Source organism: Lichenostomus cassidix, chromosome 1, assembly GCF_008360975.1.
Source record: "Lichenostomus cassidix isolate B80296 chromosome 1, HeHo_3.0, whole genome shotgun sequence".
NCBI classification, from domain to species: domain Eukaryota; kingdom Metazoa; phylum Chordata; class Aves; order Passeriformes; family Meliphagidae; genus Lichenostomus; species Lichenostomus cassidix.
Window position 1 is genome coordinate 98,444,976 of NC_139479.1, and position 15,498 is coordinate 98,460,473.

Consider the following 15,498-nt stretch of genomic DNA (forward strand, 5'->3'; position numbering starts at 1 on the left):
AGGACTCTGTGTATGTGCCAGGAATGTTCATCATTTCCTGGCATCCTTAAAAAGACCTTTTCCCCTAATCTGCCACAACAGTTCTGCCAGTGCTATTAAATCAAAGCAGCATTTCTTAGATTCCCTAACCTCAGAAGCGTATTTCAGGATATGGATAATGGTTAAAGGGTGAGACTCCATATAAGGGTCTTTTCCAACCTAAATGATTCTATGATTCTGTGAAGATGGGCTACAGCTGGGTCCCCACTCAAGTAGCACCTGCAGAAGGCTTTGCCACTGAAAAGCAAGAGCTGGACCTGTAGCCAGGTGAATTTGGTTGCTAGAGTGTGTGAAGGACGTGCAGTGAAAGGTTCAGGCCTTGCCTGAGGAGAGAGAAGGTGAGGTAAACAATATCCAGGTCGTGTGTGTAAGCTGAAGTGAACTCTGTGGGAGATGTTGTTCTGAGGGAGTGTCCCTACGAGGGCTCAGCGTTGGCAGGCACTGCTGGGACTGTGGCAAAGCAGCTGCTAATCCTGAGTGTGTTACGTTGCTGGATGTCCTTGGAGCTGTTGTTACCCAGGGGCAGCATGGCCACAGCTGAAGGTGAGGCCTGTAGGCGGCTGTGGAAGTGCCCGTCTCCCGAGGCCAGGAGCGGCTGTGGAAGTGCCCGTCTCCCGAGGCCAGGAGCGGCTGTGGAAGTGCCCGTCTCCCGAGGCCAGGAGCGGCTGTGGAAGTGCCCGTCTCCCGAGGCCAGGAGCGGCTGTGGAAGTGCCCGTCTCCCGAGGCCAGGAGCGGCTGTGGAAGTGCCCGTCTCCCGAGGCCAGGAGCGGCTGTGGAAGTGCCCGTCTCCCGAGGCCAGGAGCGGCTGTGGAAGTGCCCGTCTCCCGAGGCCAGGAGCGGCTGTGGAAGTGTCTGTCTCCCGAGGCCAGGAGCGGCTGGGTCAGAGCACAGCGGCTCCCTTGGGAGATCCTCCTGCTCCGATGGGCTGGCTGCCACTGTGAAACTCAATGCAGGGAGTTTTAGGGCACAGACCTGCAGCTTCGAAGTACTGGGAATTGTTTTTTCAGACTCCTATGCATTCAGTTTCATTCTTTACCTTTTGGAGATCTTCTCTTTAGGGCTTCTTACTGCAATGAAAAAACATTTCTGCTTGGGTCTCAAAAAGAGATCTACTTTTTACAAAATCGTAGTGTGTTTTGTAAGAAACTTGCTTGACTTTTGAGGTCTTGCTTAAAAACACAAGTCTTCTTTTTGTGCTGTTACATATTTAACTATGTAAATCCTTCTCCCAGAAGCATTGCCATAATATGAGCTGGATAATAAGGTAGTAAATACAATGGCTAGAACACAGATGGTTTGTTTGGGTTTTTTTGTGGTGGTGGGTAGGCATGTGCATTAGTAAGTCAAGCTTTTCCCTAACCTTTCAAGAAAGAAATGAAGTATTATGTGAAAGTGATTGTTGTGGTGTGTTTCTGTGTTTTCTGGATGCAAGACACCTGTAACCCATTGAATCAAAGTAAGAAAAAAGAGTGATGCTTTTACAGCAATTGACTGGTTTTCTTTTTTTTTTTCTTTTCTATATTACCTCTGTCTTTTTCATTGTCTTTCTTTATACTCGGTGTAGGATGAGAATCAAAAGCAAAATTACTGTTTACAGCCAGATTCAGCAGCTTCTTCATTCTGTAAAATGAATCCATGAATGATTAAACAGTTTTTGTACTGCTTGCTTTTTAAGTAGGAGTTGTGAAATAAAGCAAACCATAGCAGTGCCATGTCACTGGAGCAGGCAGCATAAGTGAACCTCACTCTGGAAGAATATGTTCTGTATTTAAAATGCCTGTCTCTATGTAATATGATGAGTCCCTTAAGAACTACCTTCTGCAGTTGCTCTGTGAATTGCACTCCCACTGGAGTCAAGTACATCCAGGCAAATTGGATTATTAGCTGGAGATAAATGGGCCCAGGGAGCACTTAACTGCAGGAGCAATGATGCTCTTGCCCTTTAGCTAAGTATAAATGCTGTCTCTTACAAAAGCAGGAGGTATAGAGGAAGGAGATTTTAGTCCTGAACATTGTCTACCTCCTTTAAGAGGCTCTGTACTACCTATAATAGGATGAATCATAAACCTTGACATTCATCTAGAACAAATCTTTAGTTTTGAACACAATGAATTTCAGAAAATGTTACCTTCTTTATAGTGATTTTGAAATAAAAGGGGCATTTTAGCTTTGTGTTTAGGAGAATCTACTTAAAATGAAAATTTAATGTTACTGTGGGAATAACGTGTCATCAAGGCTATCAGAGAACAGTTAGAATGCTTTTTAAACTTCAAAACCTTGCTGTGATGTTTTAAGAGTATGCAGGGTGGAAACAGCTGGACTTATCTGTTTGCTTGCTGTGTCGTGGTGCTGAGATGTGGGCCCCTACAAAGCACTGTGTGGTCAGCGAAGTCTGCAGGGAACTGAACGGCAGTGGTCATGGCTGGCCTAGGTGGGGGCTGATGAATACAACACCCTCTAATGGTCAGAGAAAATAAGAGATGGGTGTTGTTTTTTTATAATTCCTGGGCACCTTCTTTAAGTGTGAAAAGGGGAATGGATGTGGCCTATTGCAAATAAAAACTAAATGCAAACATTTCCTACCTGCTGCTAATCTGCCTGTTTTATATATCTGGTAGGTCTTTAGGAAAAGAAAAAAAAAAGCAAATTAGAAAGAAAAAAAAAATTGGAAGAATAGATGGATTTAAAACTGTCTTTCCTGTGAGCAGGCTTGAAATAAACCATGAAATACAGGGAAAGATAACCCATAAAACACATGGAAATGTGGACACAATAAAATAAGTTCTTGGGAAAAGAAGACTACAGTGGAGGTTAACCAGCTGTTCTTTTAGAAAAAAAGGAGTATCTCCCTCATTTGCGAGAAGGAGATGAATGACCTCTATAAATAGAAACATAAACCAGTCATATTTAATGTCATCAATACCACCCCTTCTGTCATCAAAGGTCACCAGGGCCCTCGAATTTTAGTTGTTCCTTTGGTCAGTGTTTGTATAGTCTCAGTTAATACTTCTAATTTAGATCTATTTATAGCAAGTGAAGGTGAAAGTCCTGTCATCTTGGCTGGGAATGATGGAAGGCGGATCTTTATTCACATTAGTGGGAAGTTGTTCATAGCGCAGACCGGTAATGTCCATTGCTTAAAGAGAGCTGGCATTTGCTTGTTTACTTGGCCATCTTAAAATAAGACTGAATGCACAGCAAAATGCACATGCTGTCTCCAGATCCTCCTTTCTGTGCAGGCAGAGCTGCTGCACTGGGAAAAACTGTTCCTGTGTCTAGCAGGAGCTACTGAAAGAGCAAAGAAACAAAAGACAGTGCTCTGACTAAGGTGTTTTTATTCTAATATAGATGAGTGTCTATCCATCAAAAGGCAACTAGGGCCTCTAAAAGAACTTTTTCTTTTTTTTTTAATTTAAAATTTAAGAACACTGTTTTGCTCCTTGGAGCGAGGAAATTTAACTCCAAAAATAGTTCTTTACAGAGCATTACTTATGAGCTGGGTGCCTGTGACTACACTTTGTCCTTTGAGATCAAGGATGTGGCTATTGCCACTTGCTTGGCATTTTACAGAATGCATCATGTTTCCTCCCTCAGGATTCATTACAAATGCAAAGCACTTCCGAGACTTATTATTGTGTCTCTGTGTTCTTTGTAGTCATCATGAGGTGGGCTGCACTGAAAATGCAGGGTATTGTGAAGATTCATTGAAAAATACAATTTCTATAACCACTTTGAAATCATGTGCATACAGTCATGTGTCATGTCCTCACCTCCCCATGTCCACCCCCAAAGGGAAATTGGAGTTAAATATATTCTTAAAATGTTATGGAAAAAAGTTTGAGAAATTATGAGGCTGAGGCAAGCTCAGAGATTTGATGTCTTGAAAAAGATCCCAACAGTGTGATGGGTTCATTGTGTAATGAATTCTCTGGAGGAGAAATACTGACAGCCCTGCATGTCACTTGCAAAACTAAGAGCTGAGACAACGTGAGGCTGCACAAAATTCTGTGCTATGTGATGAGGGGTCCAGGCTGTCCTTATAGAAGTGTAGGCATTTTGTTTCTTGTTTGTATTGTTTTGTGGCCATGGCAATAAAAAAGGTGGCTCTGCCAGCATCTCACATGACCCTAAATTAGCTCTCCTCCTTTTGACTCATCAAAACACCATCAGGAATCCATCTGGCCTGTTCAAATAAATCCACTACAAGTCTGGACAGGCAAAAGGTTGGTAGGTGACCAGCCAACATGGAAGTGGATACAGGGAGCTCCCTGTGTCTGAAGGTCAAGAGACGCAGACATTCAGCACTACTGTGTTACATGGAGGAAGTGCAGTCTTTGCAGGTTCTGACATTACTGTACACAAAGGATTTAGTGTGGGGATCTTATCCCATGCTTTCCAGACAACAAAGGATACTGAAATTTCGCTGCAGTAGGCAGGTGCAGTTATGTGACCAGCTATCCTTACTGGGCATTGTATTTGTACATGTGTGATCAGCTTGTGTGCTCTGATATCCATCTGATCCTTAAACAAATCTCAAGTAGCTTGCCTAATTTGGCAAATTGCTGATAAGACTGATTTCTCCAAAGGTCTTGATTAGCTTCATTTTATCTTTTACATGGTGATTGGCTCTAACACTGGGAGAGTTGAAGCTTCTTAAAAGAATATGGAATAGGGCATGCTTATGGGAAAATACAGCATTTAAATCCCAGGTAAAGCTTTTGTCCAAAGAGTTGTCTCCCGTGGTGGTGCTGTGAGATGTTGACTGATGGATCTGGATAACATGATGGTGCTGGAGAAAGGTTCAGAAGCACTTTGTGTTGAGGCTGTATGGAGACCCAGCAGCTGGAAAGGGTGTTTCTCTCTGCTGAACTTCCACATGGCAGACATAAAACTTAAAAACAAAACCAAATCCCCTCAGCTGTAGTTCAAACTATAGTAAGATTTTTTTTTGTGGTTTTTTGGGGTTTTTTTGTGATTATACTGTAAATGAAGCAGACAGGGCTGTAGCTCCCTCCTTTTAATAGTTTTTTAGCTCTTGTAATTTCCTCACAGGAGTGAACATTTAAGGACACTGCCATATGCAGAACATGCCCATATCCAACCCTTGAAGTCCTGCTTCTCTAACCAACATGCAAACAGCAATCTCTGTAACGCAGAACCTAGATTCAGGAAGGGGAAAAAAATGCAGCTTGTGTGGATCACACTAATGAGTTTTATATTTAGACTTTCATTTGTTTCCATCAGTCCAGATCCTCTTAACTTCTGCCTGTTATTTCCCTGTGCTCAGCCCAAGGGCACGAGCAGATATTCAAGCTGGTGATCAACTCCTAATGAAGATTAGCATCCCTGCAGCTGAGACAGAGAAATTGCCTGCCAGTATGCAAAGATGTCAAGGTCAGAGAAGACTGCAAGTGACCTAGGTAGAGCATCAGGAGCATCTCTGGGGGAAAAAAAAAAAAAATTGAACAGGGCAATTTGGTCAATAGAAGCCAGTGCAATTCTTGGTCAGTTGTATTCATGGTTAACAGCCCTCACAAGTGGTTCATCTTGACAGGTTTTTCTGTGCTTCTGTGTGGTTTTTATTCTGAACACCAGATTTTTCTCTGTAACTTATCTGGTTGCACTGCCCTGCCTCTGCTGGCATTTAGGATTTTCTTTGTCTTGGTGAGGAGCCTGCAAATAGCAAAGCTGTGTTATTGAAACACTAAAAATACTTTTGTTTAAACTTTTCTTCATCCAGTTAGGTGGATTAATGTTCTGGTGCCACTCCCTGTCAAGCATGTTTTTTCAGTTCTTGAATTAATCTCTGTAGGTCTTCTGGGTACTCTGCTTATCAAAGTCTTTGGTGGGTGAGGGATGACAACAGCAGTGTCAGTCACTTGTAGGGGTAAAATATCAAGTTGCCCCCTAACTCCTGAATAAAGAAACTGAAACCCCAAATTCATCAGACTCAGTGAAACAGCTTGTTTAATACTTGAAAGTGCAAGTCATCTGTTTAATAGTAGGTTAGTTTGAGTTACTTGGTTTAAAAAGAAAAAAGATGCTGTTTTGCTCTTTGAAGTTGAAGTTGTATGTGCTTGCTGTAGTCTCACTGGCTGGATGATAACATGGAAGGACTGATAGAGAGAAGAGTATCACAGGTGGCATCAATGCCCACCTGAAGTCTTTTAGGTGAAAGTAATAAAGCCAGAAAAAACTCTAGGGATTGGGTTTTGTTGGATTTCTTCCCCACCCAGGCTTTTTTGGCTTATCCTCCTCCTTAGAAGGTGATTAGAGTAATAGAAATGAGGGGAAACATCAAGACTTGAAAGGAAGGGACATGGGTAGGTTTTTGAAAGAGAGAGGAGGGAAGACAAGAAATTGCTGTGATAGAAAACCAGTACTGGGAGTTTATCAGAGATCCTCTCTGCCTAATTGTAAGGGAAATGCAACTGTGAAAAGCAGGAACAAGTAGATTATACTAGCATTTTATAGGGGAATTTGTTTGTGGCAAACACTGAGGCTAGGCTGACATGGGGCTTTGGGCATAGTGTTTCCTGGGGAGATAAGCACGAGCAAGATATTTTTGGTTTGCTTGCATTAAACATTATACTCACATCAGCTGGCATCTGTTGTGGCAACAGCTATGACTGCTCAGAAAGTGAGGGAAGAGAGATGTTTTCCTCTTTGTCTTCCACGTGGCACATGGGGTTTGATGATAGCGAACAGGGTATCCATTAACCAGAAGAGCTTCTGAAGGTCTTAGCCTCATGGACCAATGCATTTGCACAGCACTGCCTACAAACTGAAGTCATGACCTCATAAATCTCATCTTTTTTTACTTTCTACCAATTAAGGACCAAGTCACCAAATGAAGTGTGATTTGCAGGGACAAGCAGAGAGACATTCACTGGTAAAAGTGTTTTGACTTGGTTTGTCAGACCCTGCTCAGGCCTGATCTATCCAAGCACATGATAGGTGGGAGTTTGCACATCAGCAAATCACCTGAAAAGCTACAAACGTTGCTTTTGCTTTTGCTTTGCTGAAGAGCTTGTCCTGACTTGGCCTCTGTAGAAGTGTTATCATTGGCTTCAGCACCAGCTCAACTGGGTCAACCTCATTGTAGAAACTATTTTTTTATAGTATTTATTTTATTTGAAATGCAGCAGGTTTCATACCATTGTGATTGTCCTAATTAGTTATATTTAATCTAGCAGTATTGTTTTGTTCTATGTGTGCTGTGTCAGTATTGCTTGACTTGCTCCTTGCCCTGCTACTCATAGCAGTTTCATATAAGCAAGAGAGAAATGGAGAGTAAAATTAGCTAGTGGCACCAATGGGCATCGAACAGTGAAAGACCATTAACTGATGGAATAGCAGGGCTTGCTGTCCTTAAAATGGCACAGACTGATGAATGGATGTTGTGTCCAAAAGATGTGCTCACTTAGCCTTTTAAATTTAATTTAAATTGATGGGATGCAAATAACTAAGCTATTCTCAGTCCGTTGTTGAGATGAAATAACTCTATTAGCGCAGCTATGCAAAATGGTCAATTGCTTCATTTCAGGTGGTGTGCTCTGCCAATGGCACTTATGTTTTGTTTCTGGATCCTGGAAGACAGCTCAATTGCCTGTAATTTTCAAGGTGATTTGTCTGTTGGAAAATGTTTTGTTGCACTGGAGACCTCTAGTGCACAGTCAAGCATTTTCAGCAATCAGAAATTGAGTAAGAGCTCAAGGAAAAGAATAATAAATACGAGCACTGTGATTCCAAGTTGTATGTGCGGATGATCGAGATCTGTAAAGCATGCAACATGGTATTCATTTAGTGGAGGAGGGGAAAAGAAGTTCAAAATTAATACTGAAATGTGTTAGTAGACAGTTATTAATAATTTAGTATTTAGTAATCAATTGCCACCCAATTCTATAGTTTGATAAAAGCCTCACTTCATCTTACTTATAATTTCAGCTTTCAAGTGATTGAAATAATATCTATTGTGTGCTGATTCTGTCTTCTGTGGTGGAAGACATGTATCCAAAATGTTAGTGACTTGCCTGTGTGTATACAGATCTTTGCAGACTGCTAATACCACAGTAGTTACTAGTACATGCTTATTGAAGGTATAGGTGTTCAACTTTCTCCATGTTCAAAGTGAAGCTGAATAACAAATTTAGATGGCTTATTAGGAAGGACAACCAAAACTTGCTCTGTTGGAAGTAATCTTGGCTGTAACGAAATTATTTGAGGGACAAAATATGGGATCAGACAATGGTATTCTGTACCAGTGAAAATTTTGATTGATTTAAGTGATGTTAAAATTCTGAAATGTTACTATAAATTGTCACTTGCTTTGTGCAGGGACTTTCCTCCATGATTTTGTGCAGCTTATTAGACATTTCTGGTTTGCAATGGAATATCCTGCAATGCAAGCAAACTGTGTCACTTTTGATGTTCTGTTGGGAAAAAAAGTCATGCTGAGGTTAGTAGCTCTGTGGAGCACCCTGCTGTGTTAGTGGGCTGATGCTGTCAGGCTGGTTCTGGGGGCCCATCAGTTAAAGGAGCAAGAAGAACTGTCTCTGAGCTGAGCAGGCAGGCAGTTTAGTCAGAAGGGAAACATTTCTACTACACAGAGATGATTTCATAGAGGATAGGTTTGGTAAGATAATTGCCTCATTTCTGCTTGTACTCAGCGGTGAAAGTGTGATTCATCTCTGTTTTGAATGCTTTTCTGTCACTATCATGTATAGATTCAGTCTAGAAAACAAACTTGGATTTACATGCCTAACTTCTAGACCATCTGAGACAGGTGAGATGAACCTCCTGCCTCCTCCCAGCATAACACTAGGTCTGTGCAGCACGAGACAAGCTTTTTCTCCTAGAAGGCTGAATTGCTGGTATCCCAGCTTCTTCCAGGATACATCTATGTAATACAGGCTGACATCTCTGCTGTGGCTTGAGGCTCTAGCGTGGATCCTCTGTAACCTTTCCCTTAACCAGGGACTCAGTGGGCTGGGGGGTGTAGTAGAGTAGATGAGGGAGTGTTCTTGGCCAGGTGTGAGAAGTAGGACACAATCAGTGTGTGGATGATAATTATTAGATTTATTGCTAGTGCAGTATAGAAATATTACCAATGCAGCATATAAATAAAAACTTTATGATCTATTAGAATGGATTATAGTATCTAAAGGGTTATAATATAAAGAGCCTTGGCTAAAAATTTGCAGGTTTACAGTCTTTGGCCTTGCAGAATTCACAATTAGAAAGCAAGAAAGCACCTATGTAGCTAATTCAGATTTTATCTCTGTATTTATCAGGATCTTAGGACTTTTAGTCACTCATCCAAAAATGAGTGTCTCCTGTCTTCCCTGTGAAGGGAATCCACCCTGAAGCTGCTGGCAGCTTCAGTTTGCCCAGATTTCCTGGTCTCCAGTGGCATTTTAAACCCTTTAGTAAGCACCAGTGTCGATCCGAACATCACATCTCCCCCATCTTTGAAATGCATTCATCACATGAGCACCTAGACTGCTCCTCCTGCAAATATCTACCTGGTGTTTTCATCTTAGGACAAACCACATTGGCCATCAGAGTGGAAAGAGAGAGGAGTGTTTGTGTGTGTATGGGAGGATGCACCAAAGATCCAACTATCTTTCCTTCTTCTTTTTTTTTTTTTTTTTTTTCTTTTCCCCATCATCATGGGAGGTCACAGGTTAGACTGTCAAGCTGTCCCTGGTTGTGTGAGGTTCTTGATAAGATAGGAAACAGAAAGCCAGGCTGCCAAACAGTTGTGCGTGAGGAAGTTACTCCCCTAATTGGAAGGGTGTGAGTAAAACCAAGTATCACTGTCAGTGTGTGAATAATCTGATATGTCTGTGGTTGGTGAAACTGGGTTTTGCAGTAGAAAAGCATGAAGAAGTGGAACTGCTCTGGAAGCTATGACAAGAGCAAGAAAATATGATGCTGGAATTGATTCGGGTCAGAAAGAGGTTAGAGTCATGTTTTGTTAAGTATTACTTACAGATGAAAATCAAGCTGCTTAATGCCAGTGCATCCATACCCACTTAGAGCCAACAACCCTTTCAGGTGCACCTATGTGAAAACTCCTTTCTCCACAGAGCTTAGAACTGCAATGATTGGGTCATGGTACCTTTTCAAGATGAACTGGAATCATTGGTACCTGTCAAGGGATCTGAGAGAGTAAGCTTATAGTTTGCATTGGCTTTGGATTTTTTAAATCTTCAGACTTCTTTTTTTATATAGGGAATATGCAGTTAATTAAACAGAAGGAAACAACAGTGCTCGCTTTATAAAATGGTTTTATTTCTAAAGTATTTCATGTTTTATTTCAGTTTGTTGGTCTCTTCATACTTAGTGCATTCTGTTTCAAAGCAAAGATATCATGAACAAAACTCCAACCCTTGCTCTTTAAAAGGAGAAGAGGGGAAAGTATGTACCAGGTACTGCAACACTGTTGTAGGTTAGCCATGGCTATCAGTCAAACTCCCACCCAGCTGCTCAGCCCGTACCTCCTTTCCTCAGCAGGATCAGGGAGAAAATGGGAGGAACAAGAAAGAGGGAGCAATAATGGGTTCCAGTGAAGACTGGGAGATTATTTCCAATTACCGTCACAGGCAAAACAGATTCAACTTGGGAATAATTTAATTAATTTATTACAAATTTAAATAGAAATTGAACTATTAATGTGGGTAATGGGAAAACGAAAGGCAAACGTTGAAACAACATTGTTCCTCCCTGCTTCCCTAGGCCCATTTCTTTGCTTGCTCTTCTTCTACTTACCCACACCCCTTCACCTCCCAAGCTCTGAGTGCAGGGGGATGGGGACTTACAGTATTTACCTGTACAATGCTCTTTCACTCTATGGACTGGCTTCTGAAATAGCACTTATATCATAGTGACTCCCTGTGCATGGGGTAGTGGAAGGCTTTGGGGAGTTACATGAACTCTTTAAGAGACCAGAGTAGTCCCCAAAAATTAAGCATAATTTAAAAAAAAAAAAAAAGTGAGACTTGGAAGCAATTAAATATAGTCATATGGAGTTAATAGACTTTTATAGACTTAATAACATTAATAGACTTTCCTATGCTGCTAAGCTCTAATATGCCCCAGAGCTTAACACACTACTTCATATGGTTAAAATACCTTGCAGTTCTAGAACAAAAAGCAATAACTGAGGACATAATTACCGTGCTTCAGGGTCTAAGCCAAAGACTACCCCTGATAACAAATGTTTAGTTTGTTAGTACATTATTTAACTGTAGAATTTTTTGCCTTATAGTTGCAGTAATTTATTGCTGTTTACATGGACAGAACATAGGTCACACCTGGAGCTCACTGGTTATGAGTTCTGACTACATCTATTCTCTATTGTAGTGGGTTTTGGTTTTTTGGGTTTTTTTATTGCTAGTCTAGGTTGTATATCTTCAAAGATATGTTAATAGGAGGGTTATTTTTAAAATAAAATTAGTATATCTCCAGTACCTTTTCTGCAGTTGACCCAAGGAAGGCATTGAGATTGTTAATCACTTAAAAGTAAAGACAGCTCTATACTTAGCATCCATTGAGGAAAGTACTGGTTTACATCCTCTATAAATATTTAATTAACAAAGAAAATGGGATGGAGCTGTTATAATATAAGTGACTTCCTGCATCCAATTACAAAAAAAATTCTCAGTTTGAAGCTTTATTTAACAATAAGAAATAAGTTGCCTAGAGCAGTTTACTTTTCAGTTACAATAAAGTAACCAAATTTGTGTGTTCAACAGGTACATTACAAAATTCTAGAAGAGAGTCAAAAGGCTCCTCTTGATTTGCAGTTGTTATCTGCTATTTTCAACACTCTTACTTGAGGTTATTACATTTATTTTCCTTATTTTAGCATGGTTTTGCTCTCAGTTTTACATTTTGCTTGCTACTTTTCTTGTTCATGTAACTAATTTTGTGATATTTTCACAGAATCATAGAATGTACTGAGTTGGAAGGGACCCATAAGGATCAGTGATGTATAGATTTTAGCACTGTGATTTTGTGTTTTAACATTTCAGCTTTATAAAGACCATGAAAAGCCTATTTTATCCAGTCTGAATTTGAAGTCTAAAGTTACATGATAGCAGCCTTCTACCATTTGCAAAGGTGCAATAGGGCAGATGAGATTACAACTGGAAACTCATCAAAGTAAATTGATGCCTCTTTTGGTCCTGGACTTTGCAGTTAGCTGTCTTCAGCTACACAAGCAGAAGAGGTGCCTGAGCAAAGGTGCAAGGTTCTTTTTCAGCCTGGACAAGTAATAAAATTAGTTCTGCTGAAATGGATGAAAAAAATGATCACCCAACAGCTAAACCTGAAGATGAAGTAAGTGTAAGTAGGTGACTTAAATATTCCTGATTTTATATAGTTCTTGACACACATCTCTTGTGATCTAATTCTCAGGTATTAACATCATGGTTAGATTTGGTATAATTTTCTGGTTTATATCTCAGTCTGAAAATGTCAATGTGTTTGTAGATCTCTGGATTGCTAATAATACGTATATTGAGATGATTGAAATAATGGACATGTCAGAGTGACAACATAAAAGCTTGTATTGGTGTCATGCAGCACATTTTTCCAAAAAGAAGTTAATTTCTAGGCAAGAAAGGCAAAATTAGAGCAGGCAAGGTGTTTTGCTTTTCGCAGAGAAGACAGAGGATTGTTGTACGAGTGTTAACTCATGACAAAGAAGTAATTGAATAATTTAGTGTGTGGTGATAGTCTATTCACAACTTTAGCTGGAAACCAATTCTAGAATACAGAAACTAAGTTGCAGTAGAGGGGAAGGCTGAAATGAGAATAATCATCCTTACTGAGGGAACGGAGCAGCTTAACTTTGCTGTTGTTTTCCTTACTGTGAAATGTTTGTGGTAAATTAATAAGACATATAGAAATACTGATAATGTAGCACATAGAATTCAACATTCCTATGAATCCCATGTAACAGAGAACTTTCTGTCATGTCATGGAAAGCTTGACACATTAACTGCTATCTTTTTTAAAAAAAATTATTAGAATTACAGTAGATTAAATGAAGATCTTGGGTTTTTCAACTGCCCACTTACAGTTCAGTGACATCACTTTTGAGCAATTTTTAACAATAGTTGACAGGCTTTAGTTTTAATAATAAATCTGTCTAGGTCTAGAGCCACAAAAAGGAGCTACATGGGAAAACTTAGACATAAAATACTATTATGGGAATCTTGATGAAAGTGACAGAAAATTCAGGTATCAGAACTCAACATTCATTGAGTTGCCTCAGCCTGGCCTACTGAACACCTGAGTGTAGAAAGGAACTTTGTGACAATGCAGAGCTTTAAACAAATAAACAAACAAACAAACAGGCATTTTGCATTTTGGTTTTTATCCTTAGAAATGTGTGCTCAATCAGATTTTTTAAAAATAGAGAAGGTGGGTAAATTGAGTGGAGAACACACAAAACAAGCACAGTTGATTTCCTAGGTAGAAGACATGAGTCTGAACTCTTCCAGTTCTGTGTTTAAAGATTTTTGTTTGAGGAAACTGTAAAGGGTCTTACTAAGCCTTTAACTTTACATTTTATTACTTATTACCAAGTTTTTTCTCCTCTTTGCACATCCTCCACTCTGAGGTCAAAGATTGCTATCTGTTGCATTTGACTATGGGATCAGCAGCATTTCTGGTAATGTTTCTTATGCTCCCTCTGTGAGGATACACAGAGCTCTCTTGCTCATAACATTTAGTAGTGCATAATATCAGAGAAACATAAAAAATGTGTTGGTGGAGACTTCTGCAGTTTTTAAAAACAGAGCTAACATCAAAACCAAAACAGATTTCTTGGAACATTGATCTACTATGGTCTGAATAACTCCAGGCATGGCGGTTCCTTGACCTCTCTGGCCATTGCTCAGGTGCATGGCCTTTGCAGTGAAATCCATTCTTCCCCCTCCCCCAGAGTAGCTGGAATGTCCCCTGCTGCTGTGTGTGACTGTTGTGGCTCTCTCTTCATTGTGCATCAGTGAGAAAAGTGTGGCTCTGTCTTCTCCATAGCCCACTTTAGATATGGAAATCTATAATTAGATTTACTGGCACGGTCTTTGCCTTCTTGTCTTCTGCTGAACAACTCTAAGGCTCTCAGCTTTTTTGTATCATATCCTTCAGTCCCTTACCTCTGTGGTCTTCCTCTGGATTATCAGCAGCTCTCTTATACTGATAGACCCAAAACACAGATGGGGGCCTCCCACTGCTGTGCAAAATGAAAGAAGCACTTATTGTAGGTTATTTCACAACACCGCTTTTGCAAAGGGCTTGTCATTTTGTGCTTGTCATTTCATTTCCACAATGAAAACTCAAGAGTGAAATTCTTAGCTGGTTACTTCCTGACTTTAATAGTCTTCTTTCTCAACAAATGTAATCTAATTAGTAGGGAAGAAAAATGATTGTTGTGTCCACACCTTTTAGTCTACAACAGGCCACACACTCTTTGCAGGGTACCTCCTGAGAGACTTCAAAGAATGTAATACTGGTAAATAGGTGAGCATCTTTTTCCACACTTTCTCCTCGTGGTCCTGCGATACCTTTGCAGCAGCTAAAAAGGGCCTGTTGAGCACAGGGAACAGCCAGATCTGCCCAAGTCAGGGGCTCTGCTGTTTCATGTGTCCATTCTAGTGGGATTGTGAATTCCTCAGTGTGTTTCTGTGTGGGCACAGAAGGGGATAGGTGATAGGACAAGGGTTTGTCTCTCAGAGTGAGGTTGTCAGCATTGTGAGCAAATCATAGACCAGTTATCACTGGTTTTTGTCAGAGCTTTTTGATTTGCACTGCTTGGAAATTATGTACCATTTAGAGATGCCTCTGAGTGGCATAAATTCAGCTATGAAGTGAGGAAGACCCACTTTGAAGATGACCTTAAAATGAATCAAGCTGTTCCGAAAACAAGGAGAAATACCTATTTGTTTTGGTCTTCATCTTTAAAATTATGAAGTGCATTTAATCCTCATACGTATGAGGTCCTGAGCCAGGTCATTTTGTCTAAGACTGTTTTGTGCTTCATAGAAGACTGCACTAAAACTCCTGCTGCTGATTGCTGACTGGTATTTGTCAACACCTCCAGTCATGGACAACCCACAGCTTCCTAAGGCTGCTCCTTGAGAGCTTCCCTCTCCCTAGCATCAATATGTTTTTAGAGTATTTTTCCTGAATGTTCTTTGTTTATGTAGCAATATTATCTAACTTACGCTACAGTTATTATGTAAGGAGGAAATGCAGGGTGGGTCTTGGTGTGTTGGGGTTTTGTTGTGGGGGTTTTTTTTGGGGGGGGGGTTGATTTTTTTGTTTGGTGTGGTTTGTTTTTTTGTTGTCATTTTGTTTGTTTGTTTTTGTTTGGGTTTGGTTTGTTTTCTTCTTTTAATTTAATTCTTGTTCATGTGGGTATAACAGCTAAAACTGTATTCATAT

The 15,498-nt window shown here is 40.3% G+C and overlaps 1 protein-coding gene across 1 annotated transcript in view; it reads left to right on the plus strand.

Moving 5' to 3' along the window:
• The first annotated feature begins 566 nt into the window (after window positions 1-566).
• Window positions 567-15,498, plus strand: part of TMPRSS7 (transmembrane serine protease 7) — a 42,929-nt gene continuing 27,997 nt past the window's right edge. Inside the window, exon 1 of the mRNA XM_085049898.1 lies at window positions 567-918. Within this exon, the coding sequence (XP_084906024.1) occupies window positions 567-918 (352 nt within the window). The remainder of the gene's footprint in view (window positions 919-15,498) is intronic.